The sequence below is a fragment of the Equus caballus genome, chromosome X (genome assembly GCF_041296265.1).
Source record: "Equus caballus isolate H_3958 breed thoroughbred chromosome X, TB-T2T, whole genome shotgun sequence".
NCBI classification, from domain to species: Eukaryota; Metazoa; Chordata; class Mammalia; order Perissodactyla; family Equidae; genus Equus; species Equus caballus.
This window is the reverse complement of record NC_091715.1, coordinates 145,392,498-145,407,467: the sequence shown is the minus strand read 5'-3', so window position 1 is coordinate 145,407,467 and position 14,970 is coordinate 145,392,498. Positions and strand designations below refer to the sequence as shown.

General features: G+C 39.7%; 1 protein-coding gene across 21 annotated transcripts in view; it reads left to right on the top strand.

Moving 5' to 3' along the window:
• Positions 1-1,220: 1,220 nt before the first annotated feature.
• F8 (coagulation factor VIII) overlaps positions 1,221-14,970 on the top strand; it is a 145,543-nt gene continuing 131,793 nt past the window's right edge. For 16 of the 21 annotated variants that reach the window (XR_011434836.1, XR_011434834.1, XR_011434835.1 and 13 more), the window contains exon 1: positions 1,221-1,703. Coding sequence is in view for 12 of the 21 variants with exons in the window: in XM_001498904.5 (XP_001498954.2) it covers positions 1,558-1,703 (146 nt within the window). In the remaining 9 variants the exon portion in view is untranslated. The remainder of the gene's footprint in view (positions 1,704-14,970) is intronic. The other 5 variants (XM_005614666.4, XM_014729310.3, XM_014729309.3 and 2 more) reach the window with 4 other exon arrangements.

Genomic DNA, 14,970 nt, shown 5'->3' with positions numbered 1-14,970 from the left:
TTTCTCCCATTGGCCTAAGACTCCCAGAAGGCAGGAACTGGATGTTATTCATCTCTGAGGCAAGGAAGTATAGCATAGGGGTTAGGAGCATAACTTCTGGATCCAGATTACACGGATTTAAATGCTACAACTTAAAAACTGTGTGACCATGCCAAGGTTCCTAACCTCTCTGTGCTTCAGTTTCATCACCTGTAAAATGAAGACAACAATAGCAGCTGCATTAGAAAGCACTTATTTCCTGGCATATAGTACATGCCAACTATTATCTCTGCACCTGGTGCCTGGCAGAGAGAAGACCTCAGCAAATGTTTGTTTACCAAAGGGGCTTTTTCCTCCTTGTTTCCAACCTGGACAACACCTCACCAATTGCTCCCCAACACATTCTTATCTGTATGGAAAAGGACTCTCAATAATAACATTTCATACATCAACCCTAGTCAAATTTCTTCTTATTAGCTCCTATATTTTGAGGCCCTTGGGGAAACCCTTACTCCCCCTAAAATACGTTTATCTAAATAGAGTCTCTGCTTGAGCTCACCATGGCTACATTTTGATGTAGAGAGATATATCCCATACCTGGACCAAATGTAAACAACCTTAAGAAGCATCAGGTAACAACAAAGCAAGATAAATAAATACACAAATGCCGGGTGGTGGAAAGATATCAGTAGTTCCGCTGGGGGTAGAGAGCTTACAATGTAAATGTGGTGGTCCGTGTTTGAACTCATTGAGAAGTCAAGATTTGAGCCAAGACTTGAAGGACACGTGGGAGTGGAAACATGGAGATCGGAGGGAAAGGTGTTTCGGGTAGAGGAAATAGCCGGGGCTAAGGTCTAGGCACAAGTATGTGCTTGGTATTTTAAGGAAGAGCCAGAGTGAGATGAGACCACAGACGTGGAGGGAAAGGACATGCAGATCCTGGGGGATATTCTAGGCTCTGAGTGAGGTCAAAAGCCAGTGGAGGGTTCCGAAGCAAATGAGTGACAGGATCCACTTTATAGTTTTAAAAAGTCACTCGGTGGTGGCTGTGTGAGGGGCAGAGTAGAAGCAGAAAGACTATTAGAATACTGGTTACGCTTGCTTACGCAAGCGGATTTCAGAATCTTTGACAATACCCACAGCTTCTCTTGCTGCCACTACTAAGGAAGAGGGTTGCAGTAGGCAAGGAATGTTAATAGAAATTAAAGCTCCTTTTCACCTTGACCACTCCCTCCCTCTCTTCCTTTCCTTAAAGGTTCTGATTAAAGCCGCTGTCTGGTGCCCCTACTGCTCTCAGAGGTGAATGGGTTAAGTTTTTAGCTCAGCCTCCCTTTTCCTATTCAGTTCTTCCTGTGGCTGCTTCCCATGGCCAAAAAGGAAGCAATCCTATCCGTTACTGCTTAGTGCTCATGCTGCTGTCACATTCAGCAGGTAAAGTTCCCTAAAATTCTCTGCAAAAATTTTGGGACCTTTCACTAAATCATAGAAAATTTACCTTTTTTTCTCCTGAGAGCCGAAGATATTTTAGAGAATTAATCTTTTGTTTCTGCAGTTGAACATTTTTTAGCAGTTAGAGCCATGCAAATAGAGCTATCCACCTGCTTCTTTCTGTGCCTTTTGCCATTCAGCTTTAGTGCCACCAGAAGATACTACCTGGGAACAGTGGAACTGCCCTGGGACTATATGCAAAGCGAACTTCTCAGTGAACTGCACGTGGACACAAGGTAAAGACATGTTCTATAGTGTCCGATCAGGATTGTGGGGATGTGATTCTGGTTGGAGGAAGGTGCAGACATCAGGTTAGGATGATTGATGCTAGTTAAGCCCTGGAAAAGCATTTCCAGGTAAGGCATGCATGCATCTATACTATTAGCACAAATGCTAATTGCCAATCCTTTTCATAGTTCTGACTGATGTGTTGATATTTTGTTCTGTTTTGTCCATTGCTTCTCTTTGTCACATGCCGCCACTCTGGAAACTAGAGTGTAGAGAGAGCGCGAAGAGGCAAGGAGCATAAGAGAACAAAGCTTCCCTCAGCCTACCCCCAAACTCCCATAGAGAGAAGCAGAGCAATGAAATTCCATCAATATTACACACAAGTTTAGTCTGCAGTTCTCTTTTGTGTATGTATGGTGTGGTTTTGGTATATTTGCCCAGTTTTTGGTGTAAGGATAGTATTAGCCATGAGTTCAGAAGCTTTTCATCTTTTTTGGGTTCTGGTGCATTTTGAGAGAGTAATACGAAATAATCTTTTCAGTATTATTTATGGTCATTGATTTATTCAGATTTTTCTACCTCTTCTTCAGTCATATTTGGTTATATATATTTTCCTAGAAAGTGATCTATTATCCCTAGATTTGATAATGTATTGGTGTCAAGGTATGTAATAGTCTTGTGCTATTGTTAAACTGTTCTGTGTCTGTAGTTATATCTCCTTTTTCATTCTTATGTTGTGTATGTTCTCTTTTCTTCTCTTAAAAGTAATATTTCCAGGAAGTTTCTCAATTTTATTGATCTTCTTAGGGACCATCTTTTGGTTCTATCAATTTCTGCTTTTACTTTCATTAATTCATTCCTTCTCCCTAATTTCCTTTGGTTCATTTTGTTGATCTATTTTGGGTGGGGTTCTGGGGAGGGGGGGGGGAAGATTAGCCCTGAGCTAACATCTGCCGCCAATCCTCCTCTTTTTGCTGACTAGCCCTGAGCTAACATCTGTGCCCATCTTCCTCTATTTTATATGTTGGACACCTGCCACACCATGGCCTGATAAGCAATGCATAGGTCCCTGTCCAGTATCCAAACCAACAAACACTGGGCTGCTGAAGCAGAACGTGTGAACTTAACTGCTATACCACCTGGCCAGCCCCTTGTTGATCTATTTCTTGCTTATTGAGTTGAATGCTGAAATAATTTATTTTTCATTTTGTTTTGTTTTCCTTAAATGTGTATTATAAAGATTTAAACTCAATACATATATAATGGCAATGCCAATATTAAATGTGGTCATGTCATACATACTTTATAGTCTTTTTTGTTCTTTCTGTTTGGCTCCCCACCCTTCTTCTACATTATCCCCCTTCTTACCTATCCCCAACTAGGTCACCTGAGCAGGATATTCTATATTCATGCACACACCCATACACATATATATGCAAATAAAGGTTTTCTTGGTCATTGTTTGTTTTACAAAAATGGGATATTATACACACTTTTCTTGCTCATTAACACCTAGTAGAATTCTGTCCAAGTCAATTGGCATAGCTTCAATTCATTCTTTTTAATGGCGATTATATCCTGTATCATTACATACCAGTGCTTTTATTCCTATGGGACAGATGCTCAAGAAGGATACTGCTGGAATGAAGGGACTATCTCCTTTTTAGTTTTAATTTCCAAAAAGGCAAGAACTCTTCAAACATTTTGACCATCAACATATGGGAATGCTCTTCTCCCTGCATTCCCATCATCAATAAGTTTTATCTTGCTTTTTCATTTTTGCCAGTGTAGTAGTGATAGTGCATTATTACTTTAACTGCATTCCTTTTATTTCTAATGAGGTTGAGCGTCTTTTCAAATTCTTGTTGGCTATTGCGTTTATATTTTGAGATTTGACTGTTCATATGTTTTGCCCATTTTTCTTTGGGCTCTTTCTTTTTTTAAAGAAATTATGAGAACCCTTTTATTTTAACCTTTTATTATACTACATGATAATACCAATGTATATTGCAATTTCCCCCAAGACCTATTGTTTTTCTATTGATTTTGTTTATAACTTTTATGAAAATAGTTTTTAACTTTTATAGTCAAATATATCTATCTTTTCTTTCACATCTTCAGAGTTGCCAGTGTTGGTTAAAAATGTTTTCTGCACATCAAGATTGTATGTATATTCTCCCAGATTTTCTTGCAAGATTTTTACTGTTTTGCTTTTTACATCTATGGCTTCAATTCATCTCATAATTATTTTTGTATATGGTATGGGAGTGGGATCTGTCTAGTTTTATTTCCATCCAGATCAATAGCTTATTGTGATGGCACCATTTATCAAATAATACGTCTTTGCCGCTGATTTGAATAAACACATTCATCATATAAAATTCTCATATATATACTAATAGTATCTATTCCTGGATTCATTATGCTGTTCCACTGATCTACTTTTATCTTGCTGTGCCAGTACCATATGGATTTGATTGCAGTGGGTCTATAATATCTTCTGATATCTGGGAGGTGAAATCAATCCTCGCTGCTCTTTTTGTACCTTTCTTAGCATTTCTTAGGGATTTTATTCTTCCATGTAAAAATGTTAAGAAATTTTTCCAATTAAAAAAAGCCAAGCCCTTTTGTGATTATAACTGGTTTATTAACATAATAAATGTAAGTAATTTATTATTACATTTATCCCTATGCGTTTTATAAATGCGTTACTATTGTTAAGAAAATGTTTCCTCCTATTTCCATTTCTTGATGTTTAGTACCAGAATAGAGAGAAGCTATCTGTTTGTGTATATTCATCTTGAATCTAGCTACCTTACCGAATTCTCTTATTAATTCTCGTAATTTTACACTACAGTCTCTATGAGTATTGAATCATATCCAAAATGAGCAAAATGAGACAGATGTTAGCTCTTTTCCAGTGTTTATAGCCAATTATTTCTTTTTCTTATCTTATTGAATTTATTAGAAAATACAAGAAAATGTTATATAATAGCGATGAAAGTGAGCATTTCTGTCTATTCCATGATTTTACTTGAAATGGTCTTAATATTTTGCTATTTAGAATAACATTTGCTCTTTGTTTTTGATAAATGGTCTTTGTTACTTCTGTTCCCATTTGCCATAAAATTTTTATTAGAAATAACTTTTCAGCATCTAGCATCATCTGAGTTTTCTTTTTTAATATGTTGATGGACAAATAGATTATGTTTATAGATTTCCTGACATTGAATACCCTTACATTCTTGGAGTACAATGTACTGTTCGCGTAATTGGATTATTGCTGGGTTCTATGTGTTAATATTCCTTTAGACACTGTGTGTCTTTATTATGTGGGATTGATCTATAGCTTTATTTTTGACTATTATTATTATTAGATTTTGGTCTTAAAGTTTTGTTAGCTTTATAAAATAAATTGATGAGTGCTCCTTCTTTTTTATTGCCTAGAATAGCTCAAATAACATTAGAACTATCTATTATTTAAAAGTTAAGACTCACTTATGAATCCATTTGGTCCAAGTGACATTTACAATATCTTTAATAACAATATCATCTCTTCAGGGTCTTCTATGATAATAAGTCAAATCAGGTTTCAGCTTTTTTTGAGTCAGCTTTAATAATTTTATACCTTTCCAGGAAATCATTTCCTTTATTTTTTCAGTTTTGTTGCCACAGTGCTGCATATAGCACTCTCATGGTTCTTTTACTCCACCTTACTTGTAGTTATGTGCCCTTTCTCATTCTTAAATTCCTATATCTTTGCTATTTATCTTTCATTCATGAACAAGTTTGCCAAGGATTTGTCTATTTTGTTATTGTTGGTGGTCTTTTCAAAGAATGAGTTTTTGGCTTTCTTTGTTCTTCCTAGTTATTTTTTAATATTCAGTTTAGTTTTAGACTTTATCAATGATCCCTTCTTAGTTTCTTTTGGCTTATCGTGCTATAGTTTTTCTAATATGTTCTTTTCTCTTTCTTTTGTCCTTTGTCTTTAATAGTGAAAGTATTTAAAGCTATACATTTTTCTCTGAGAACAACTTTTCCACATCCCATAGGTTATGGTATGAAGAGTTTTCTTTTCATTGTTTTCAGTATAGTTTGTAATATCCTCTTTGATTTCATTTAGGAGCATGATTTTTAATTGCATTTTTTATTTGCTTGTCAAGTTATGTTTTAATATTTGGATCAACTTTGAGTATCCTATTAGTTTCCTATTGCTGTATAACAAATTACCTCAAACTTAGCAGCTTGCAATAACACCCATTTATTATCTCACAGTGTCAGTGGGTCAGAAGCCCAGGTAGGGTCGACTGGGTACTCTGCTCAGGGTCTTACAAGCGCCCAAATCAATGTGTTGACAGGGCTGTGCTCCTTACTGGGGGTTCTGGGGGAGAATCTACTTCCAGGCTCACTTGGAATTCAGTTTCTTCTCTCCATTTCCATGTAGCACCTTCCATCTTCAAGCTAACAAGTGTCCATCAGCTCTCTCTCATGTTTTGAATCTGTCTGACTTCAGTTTCCACCATATCTCTCTGACTTTCTTTTCTTCCTCCCTCTTCCATTTTTTCTTTTTTTTTTTTTGCTGAGGAAGATTCACCCTGAGCTAACATCTGTTGCCAATATTCCTTTTTTTTTTTTGCTTGAGGCAAATTAGCCCTGAGCCAACATCTGTACAAATCTTCCTTTATTTTGTATGTAGATCACAGCCACAGCATGGCTGATGAGTGCTGTACATCTGCATCCAGGATCTGAACCTGCAAACCTGGGCCACCAAAGCAGAGCACACCAAACTTAACCACTAGGCCACAGGGCCAGCCCTCTCCCTCTTCCTCTTTTAGGAACCTTCATGATTACATTGGGCCCACTCAGATATTTCAGGATAATCTCCTCATCTCAAGGTCAGCTGATTATCAACCTTAATTCCATCTGTGAAGTTTCTTTTGCCATATAACAACATATTCATGGGCATAACACCAAAGGGCAAAGGTCATGAGGGACAAAATGTTGCCTACCGCAGGTATAATTTATATACAAACACACAGATTTTAAACATGCAGTTTGACAAGTTTTGACAAATGCATGCAAGTTACATAACCACCACGCTGATCAACATATACAACATTTACATCAACCCTCCTGCAACTTTTTAGTGAGTCTTCCTACCCTGACCTGGCCCCAGGAGACAGGCTGCTTTCTGGAATTATAGATTCATTTTTGGCTTTTCAAGACTTTTACTTCAGTAGAATCATACACTCTTCAGTATGCACTCTTCAGTGTCTGGCTTTTATCTTTAGCATCATGATTTGGAAATTCATCCAGGTTATTGCGTGAAGTAGTTCTATCCTTTTTATTGTGGATCACTGCTCCATTAGGGGAATATATCATAATTTGTATATCCATTCACTACCACATGGATGTTTGGATTGTTTCCAGTTTGGGGACTAATATAAATAAATCTGCCACAAACATTCCTGTAAAAGTTTTTGTGTGGACATCTGTTTTCATTTATCTTAGGTAAATATCTAGGAGTAAAATTGCTGGATCATATGGTAAATGCATGTTTAACTTTATAAGAAACTGCCAACAGATGTCTAGAATGGTTGTGCCATTATATACTCCCACCAACAACACGTGAGAGTGCCAGTTGCAACACATCCTGGACAACATTTGAAGTTGCCAGTACTTAATTTTAGTCATTTTAATGACTATGTGGTGGTATCTTACTGTATGTTTAATTTGCATTTCTCTGATAACTAAAGATACTGAGCATCTTTGCATGTGTAATTGGCCATTCCTGTATTTTCTTTGATGAAATGTCTATTCAAATCTTTGGCCGATTTTTAAATTGGGTTGTTTGTCTTGTTATCATTGAGTTTTGAGAATTCTTTATATATTCTGGGTGAAAGTACATTTTCAGGTGTATCCATTTTGGATATTTTCTCCCAGCACAAAGTTTTTCATTTTCATGAAGTCCAATTTATCTATTTTTTCTCCTTTGGTTGCTTGTGCTTTTGGTGTCATATCTAAGAAACCATTGCCAGATCCAAGGTCCCAAAGATTTACACATATATTTTCTTCTAAGAATTTTATAGTTTTCACTGTTACACTTAGGTCTTTAATATACTGAGGTACTTTTTGTGTATGGTGTGAGGAAGGGATCCAAGTTCCTTCTATAGTCTATGTAGCCTGCATTTGTGCAGTGTTAACAACCCTGAAGTAGAGGCCCAGATGGTCAGTAGCCTGGTATCTAACTGAAAAATTAGCCACTTATCCATTAATGTTGGTCTTGTTAAAAATTAATATTCAGATAACCGTACTTAGTACATTGTGCTTTGTATTGTAGCTCCCATCTAGCATGCAGCTTGAGGCAGAGTGAATAGTAGTCTGAGTGTAAAATTGAATTGAATAAAGAAAATGACTTATTTGTTATCTAGCTTTCTATTGTTCTATAGGCAGTCACGTGTATTTACCAGGAAAAAGTTGATAGAATTTTTATTTTGATGATAGCGTTTTATAGTCTAGATTATTTTGATACTGATTAACAGGATAAGCTGACTCTGGACACATCCTGACAATCTCTGCCAAGGTTTGAAATAAACATCTGGGGAAATTCAGTTTTATATTATCTGTTCCTGCAGCTGCTCAACTTCTTCTAAGCAAAGGTCAGGGAATATAATAGGTTTTCCGATTGGTTTTAGATAAAATGTGAAAGAACAGTTCATGTCAAGGACATTGTTGCCAAGTGTATTTGGCAAGATTTATATATCAAATCCTAAGGGAAATACACAAACAAAAACCCCACAAAAGTTAGGAAGAAGTAAAACCCTTGAACCCTGGAACATTTTGTCATTTACTGTGCAGATCACCCTGAAACTAAGACCAGCACATAAATCACATGTTTCTGCTCTAGTGAAAAATATTCACTCGAATGTAAAAGGTCTCATGCTGGGGAGTTGGATATGGTCCTGTATAGGCTCATCTCAGAACTGAACCACACACCTATGTGGTGCTGATGCTCCTAGGAATGTCTAATATGTCCCTTTGAATAGGGTCTCCTACTCTGAACCACGTTTCACAACCTTGTTTCTTTATCTAGCCTCTGTTTTTTCCCTTTTCCCTCAGGGAGAGAAAAAAGTGTTTCAGTGTGCTCTTGACCCTGTTCCATTGCTGCCCATCTAAGCTCTTGCTCTAGTAAACATTTTCTATGTGTCTTATATTTTCATTTTAGTGAAAAACATTGAAGTGAAAGCACTGTGCTAACGTATGTCAAAATACGTATCTCTGGGGGGCTGGCCCTGCGGTGTAGTGGCTAAGGTTTGGCGTGCTCCATTTCAGTGGCCCAGGTTCATGGGTTCAGATCCAGTGCACAGACCTACGCCACTTGTCAGCTATGCTGTGGAGGTGTCCTACATACAAAACAGAGGAAGATTGACACAGATGTTAGCTCAGGGTGAATCTTGCTCGCCAAAAAATATATACTTACCTCTGAATGTGGGTCTAAGTCTTGTTGGAAACTTTGGAGAAACTGTGTAGGGTAGATTCAGCAGAACCAAGGAGATGAAATGGAAAAAGGGGAAAGGGAACGAACTAGGGATGAGTTTATGAGTGTGGAAGGGCATAAGTCTCAAAGTGGCCAGGAGATGGGACAAATGAACTGAAGAGAGGAGTGCACTCAATGATATACGGTAGGCATCAAATAACATCGTTAAATGACTAAAAGCCATGTAGGTATATCCCAAGGTTAGTCCATGAAAATTTTTAGAGATGGATGAAATTACAGCACATTTAAATATGAATTAATATCACAGGTTGGATTACCCGGAAGCAGCCTGTGAGATGACATTAAAGTGCAGGAATTTTATTTAGAGTGCTCTCAGGATCAACACCCGGGGAAGTAGGGGTAGGAGGAGGGAGAAGTTGGGCTGCAGTGCAGGCTGACCTGCGGGGAGCTCTGGAGCTGGAATGACCCTTCCGAGTTGTCACAAGCTGGGCCAACATGGCCAGGCCTTCAAGCCTCTGCACGATCAGTCATTAAGCCCTCTCCATTCTGGCAGGGGGCGTGGCCTTCCCCGAGAAGGGCCTGTGAGTGTTTTGGGAAAGGGGGAGGTCCAGGTCACCCTGAGTGGGGGGTGATCCTGGGCCAGGCGGCTCTCTGAAGAGACCCCAGCTGAAGGCCATCCTCCAGCAGCCCCCTCCCTCCAAGGGGCTGGAGATTGAGTACTTTCCTGGCCGTCCCATCCCTGTCTCCGTCACAGCCGCCGCTCACTCACCCTGCACGTCCTCACCTGGATCCAGGGCAGCTCCTCTAAGTCCCAGTGGCTGTTGCACCGCGCCCGTGGCTGCCCTTGGGTGCAGCACATTCCTGCCCGCCCAGCCTGGGACAGCGCCCCTGCACCCCCTTGTGATTGTGCCCCCAGGGCTCCTCCTCTGGCCTGCTGCTCCTTTGGTACAAGGAGCCCCAGGTGCCCAGGTGGTACCCCCAGCTTCTAATTCACTGAGACTCTTGCATTTCTGCTGTGGGGACCTTCTAGACTGCCGAGTCCAGAACTGCAGGGAGAGCCGGCACAGACTTCCCATGTGGGTCTCTGGTAGTGGTGGTAAGTAGAGCTTCTTTTGCTGTCACTCTGGTTCCTGAACGCATGTGTCCTTTTTATTGGAGACACAGAACCATCTGTGTCATTGACTACTGTTGTCCATAGTAGACGCTGTCTGTTGGCATTAACATATGACATAAAGATCTTTCTATGTTGTGCCCACTCACTAATATACCTTTACCCTATACATCCTTGTCCCTGATCTTCCAGTTCTTTCCTTTCTAGGCCCCTGACCAGACAGCCAAGCCATTTTCTGCTGTCCATTAATATGTATATATTTGAACTTTAGGCATTTCTCTTTCTCACACAAAGTGGACAGCTAACAGCATTGGCTGAAGTTTGGCCCATTGGGGGATTGTCCTTCACCATTGTCTATTAAAGCCACCCCTGAGCGGGGCTGTAGTACAGCAGTGGTCAGTTTTGGGCTTGCACCTGCATATCAAGCTGACCCATCTGTAAATAAAGCTCAGGCTTTTCCCTCCAGTAGCAACTTGTCATCAGAGATCCCCCACATGACATGGGTGTGATTTGAAGTAAAGGTGGCAGTGTACCATGAGTGGAAAAGATGAGCTTCTGACAACCTGTTCACACAGTCTGCTTGTGCCTTCTGGTCCATGCAGATCCCCCTTCCTTCCTCCATAAATCAACTCCTTTTACTGGAAGAGCTTTCTTATCAGTAGGCTAGCCATTGGCCCTCAGCCAGTACAGAAAGTCATTTGTCATGGCCTTGGGTTGGCAGAGCTGCTCCTGCGACGTGCTTTCTCGGGTGTCCTGGAAACTCTGGAATGGAGTGACGTGCAGGGCTCCATGGGAGGGGAGGAGGTTAAGGAGACGAGAATTAAGTCAGCCTCTGCTTTGCCCCACTCAGTCAGTCTCCTTGATAGAGGTCTCCTCCTAACAATGCACAGTTTCAAGGAGCGTTTACAACAGATCTGCTACTAGATCTCTCTGCTACTAGATCTCTCGAAGGGTGTTAAATCTTCCTCTGTGACTGTAGGTTGGCCAGTTTCTCCTTGTGCTTCCAACAGACTTGACTTTATGTGAATGGATGCTGGACTGTTAGGTGCAGACTCACCAAAACCCTTCTGTTTTCTTCAGCGGAAATCGCCCTCGTTTCCTTGGTTAATCTTTTCTGCCTTGATTTCGACATTGTCTGGGGCTCGCAGAGCCTCCTTCTGTGAGTAGCTATCTGGTGTGTCTATCCTTCTCCTTTCAACTATTCTGTGCAGTTCGTGTTGGGTGCCCAACTCCAGGAAACTCACGTAGCAGGGTCTGCTCTGTCTGCCACCGGATGCATTTTTAGTTTTCACTGCAATAGTTCAAACAGACATCTCTGGGCCGCACTCCTCATCACAGCTCCAGGGGCACAAACTCGGGGAGGGGGGCACCTACCAGAGGGTTCCACCCTGATGTGCACCTGAATGCATTTTCCCACCTTCACCACAGCATTTCCGTGGTTTTTGTGGGTGGAGGGTAACTGTGTGCCCCACAAAAGACATCCTATGGCCTCACGTCTACCTTTTCATTGTAAAGCACCTTGGTGCATTTGAAGTTTTCCGTAGTCCTAAGCAGTGTTCTGCTAATCATGTCTGCTAACCCTGGGTGGCAGCGTTTCCACCAATTTGTAGCTGTCAGTGAATTGTCTGAAAGCAAATCAGATGAAAAAGAGTGTTTCCAACCAACATTGTTCAAGTAGTGACAACTTCTGTGCTTCTTTGGGTGATTTTATAGCTTTTTAAGGACACAAATTAGAAAAAGAGAGGATTGTCTGCTTTTTTATTTTTTGTGTGTTTATCTGTGCAAGAAGTTTATTGGGGGGAGTTTATTGATGCTTAGTGAGGCTTACCAAGTGTCTGGATAGTTTCCTTGAGGAATGGTGACATATCAGGGACTTAATATTGGTCTCTGTTGCTGGCAAGTTGGACATTTGCAGCAGCAGTAGCTAGATCAGCTTTGGTGAGTCCGTGATATTGGACCCATGCATAGTCTCTGCCATGGCTCCTCCATTCTTATGTCCTTCTTGGCAGTATTGGGGTGCCAATGACTGAGGCTGGCTAATATCAACTGGCTAAGTCATTCAGTCTACTTGACTGTTTGGTGCCTTTTCCGTGGTGCATGTTTTCTTCACTTATTCATTCTCTGATGCTCTTCCTTTCTTTATGTAGATTCAAGTTTCTAACCTATATTAATTTCCTTCTCTCTCAAAAATTTGTTTTCCTATTTCTTGCAAAGCAGATCTGCTGGCAACGCATTCCCTCAGTTTTTGTTTGTCTAAGAAAGTCTTTATTTCTCCTTCACTGTTGAAGGATAATTTTGCAGGGTACAGAATTCTGCATTGGTTGTTTTTTTCTCTCCACACTTTAAATATTTCAGTCCACTCTCTTCTTGCTTGCATGGTTTATGAGGAGAAGTTGGATGTAATTCTTTTCTTTGCTCCTCTTTAGGTAAGGTGTTTTTCCCTTTGTTTTTCCCTTGCTTTCTTTCAAGATTTTTTCTTTATATTTGATTTTCTGAAGTTTGAATATCATATACCTAGGAATAATTTTTTTGGCATTTATCCTGCTGGGTGTTCTCTGAGCTTCTTAGATCTGTGGTTTGGTGTCTGACATTAATTTGGGGGAAATCCTCAGTCATTATTGCTTCAAATATTGCTTCTGTTCCTTTCTTTCTTCTTTTGGTATTCCCATAATGTTTATGTTACACCTTTTGTGATTGTCCCACAACCCTTGGATATTCTATTCTGTTTTTTTCAGTCTCTTTCTTCTCTTTGCTTTTCAGTTTTAGGAATTTCTATTGTCATATCCTCAAGGTCAGTGATTCTTTCCTTAGCCATGTCCAGTCTACTAATGAGCCTATTAAAGGCACTAATTTCCATTACAATGTTTTTGATCTTAGCATTTATTTTTTATTCTTCTTAGAATTTCCATCTTTCTGCTTATGTTATCCATCTGTTCTTGCATGTTATCTACTATTTTCATTAAGATCTTTAGCATATTAATCATAGTTTTTAAAAATTTCTGATCTAATACTTCCAAAATACCTGCTATATCTGGCTTAAGTTCTGTTGCTTGTTCAGTCTCTTCAAACTGTGTTTTTTTGCCTCATAGTATGCCTTGTAATTTTTTGCTAGAAGGTGGACGTGATATACTCAGTAAAGGGAACTGTGGTAAATTAGACCTTTAGTAATGTGGTGGTGAGGTGTGGGGGGAGGGGAAGCATTCTATAGTCCCATAATTAGGTCTCAGTCTCTTGGTGAGCCTACGCCCCTGGACTGTAAACTTCACTGGTGTTTCTCAGTCTCCCCACTTAAGTGGCACAGGATGGCTAGAAGGGGCTGATGTTGGATATTTCCCTTCCCCTGGGTAGGTTAGGCTGTGATAAAAATCCCTGCATGTTAGGCCCTGGTAAAAGTTTCTCCTGAGGGCAGGCATTGTTAAAAAGAACAGAATGCTCTGGCATACTTCAAAATGGTTACTTTTCCCCTCCCCCGCTGAAAGCATGAAGAGATTTTTCTCTGATATTCACTGTGAAGACCTAGTAGAGCTCCTGGACTTCACCTCACAAAACGACAGGACCCCCTTGGAGTTTTTAACTCTCAGACTTTTCTGCACCAAACCTCCAGCAATTCATCAATTACAGTTCAGGTTTTCCTACCCCAGCACTGGCTCCTGCAGACATTTCTGCTTGAAGGTTTCTGCTCTGGTAAGTTGTGATTCTCTGTATTCGCCTGTCTCCAATTTAGGAGGCAGTGGTTTGCCCTGTGACTTCCCTTCTCTGACGGATCTAAAAGGAGTGGTTGATTTTTCAGTTTGTTCAGCTTTTTACTTGTTGTTAAGATAAAGTGGTGACTTCTAAGCTCCTTACATGCTGGACTGGAAAACAGAAGTCCAATTGCCTGCTTTTTAAGTTATGTTGACTTTTAAAACATTAAAAATTCCTACCACCAATTCTTCTCAAAGTTTTCTAAAAAATTGGAGAGGAGAGATCACTCCCTAACTCATTATAAGGCCAGAAGTACCCTGATACCAAAGCCAGACAGAGACACTATGAGAAAACTGTAGACTAATATCCTTTATGAACATTGATGCAAAAATCCTCAATAAAATACTGACAAACTCAATCCAGCAGCATATGCAAAGGATTATACACCATGACCAAGTGAAATTTATTCCTAGAATGCAAGGATGGTTCAGTATACAAAAATCAATCAATACAATACACAACATTTGCAAAATAAAGGGAAAAGACATATGATCATCTCAATTGATACATAAAAAGTATTCGACAAAATTCCACACAATTTCATAATAAAAACACTCAACAAACTAGAAATGGAAGGAAATTACCTCAACATAATAAAAGCTATACATGAAAACCCCACAGCGAACATCACACTCAAATGGTAAAAGACTGAAAGCTTTTCCTCTAAGGTCAGGAACAAGGCAAGGATGCCCACTTTTCCCACTCTATTCAACATAGTGCTGGAAGTCCTAGCCAGAGCAGTTAGACAAGAAAAAGAAGCAAAAGTAATCCAAATTGGAAAGGAAGAAGCAAAATGATCTCTGTTTGCAGGTGATATGATCTTATATGTAGAAAACCCTAAAGATTCCACACAAAAAACGGTTAGAACTAATAAATTCAGCAAAGTAGCAGGATACAAGATCATCACACAAAAATGAGTTGC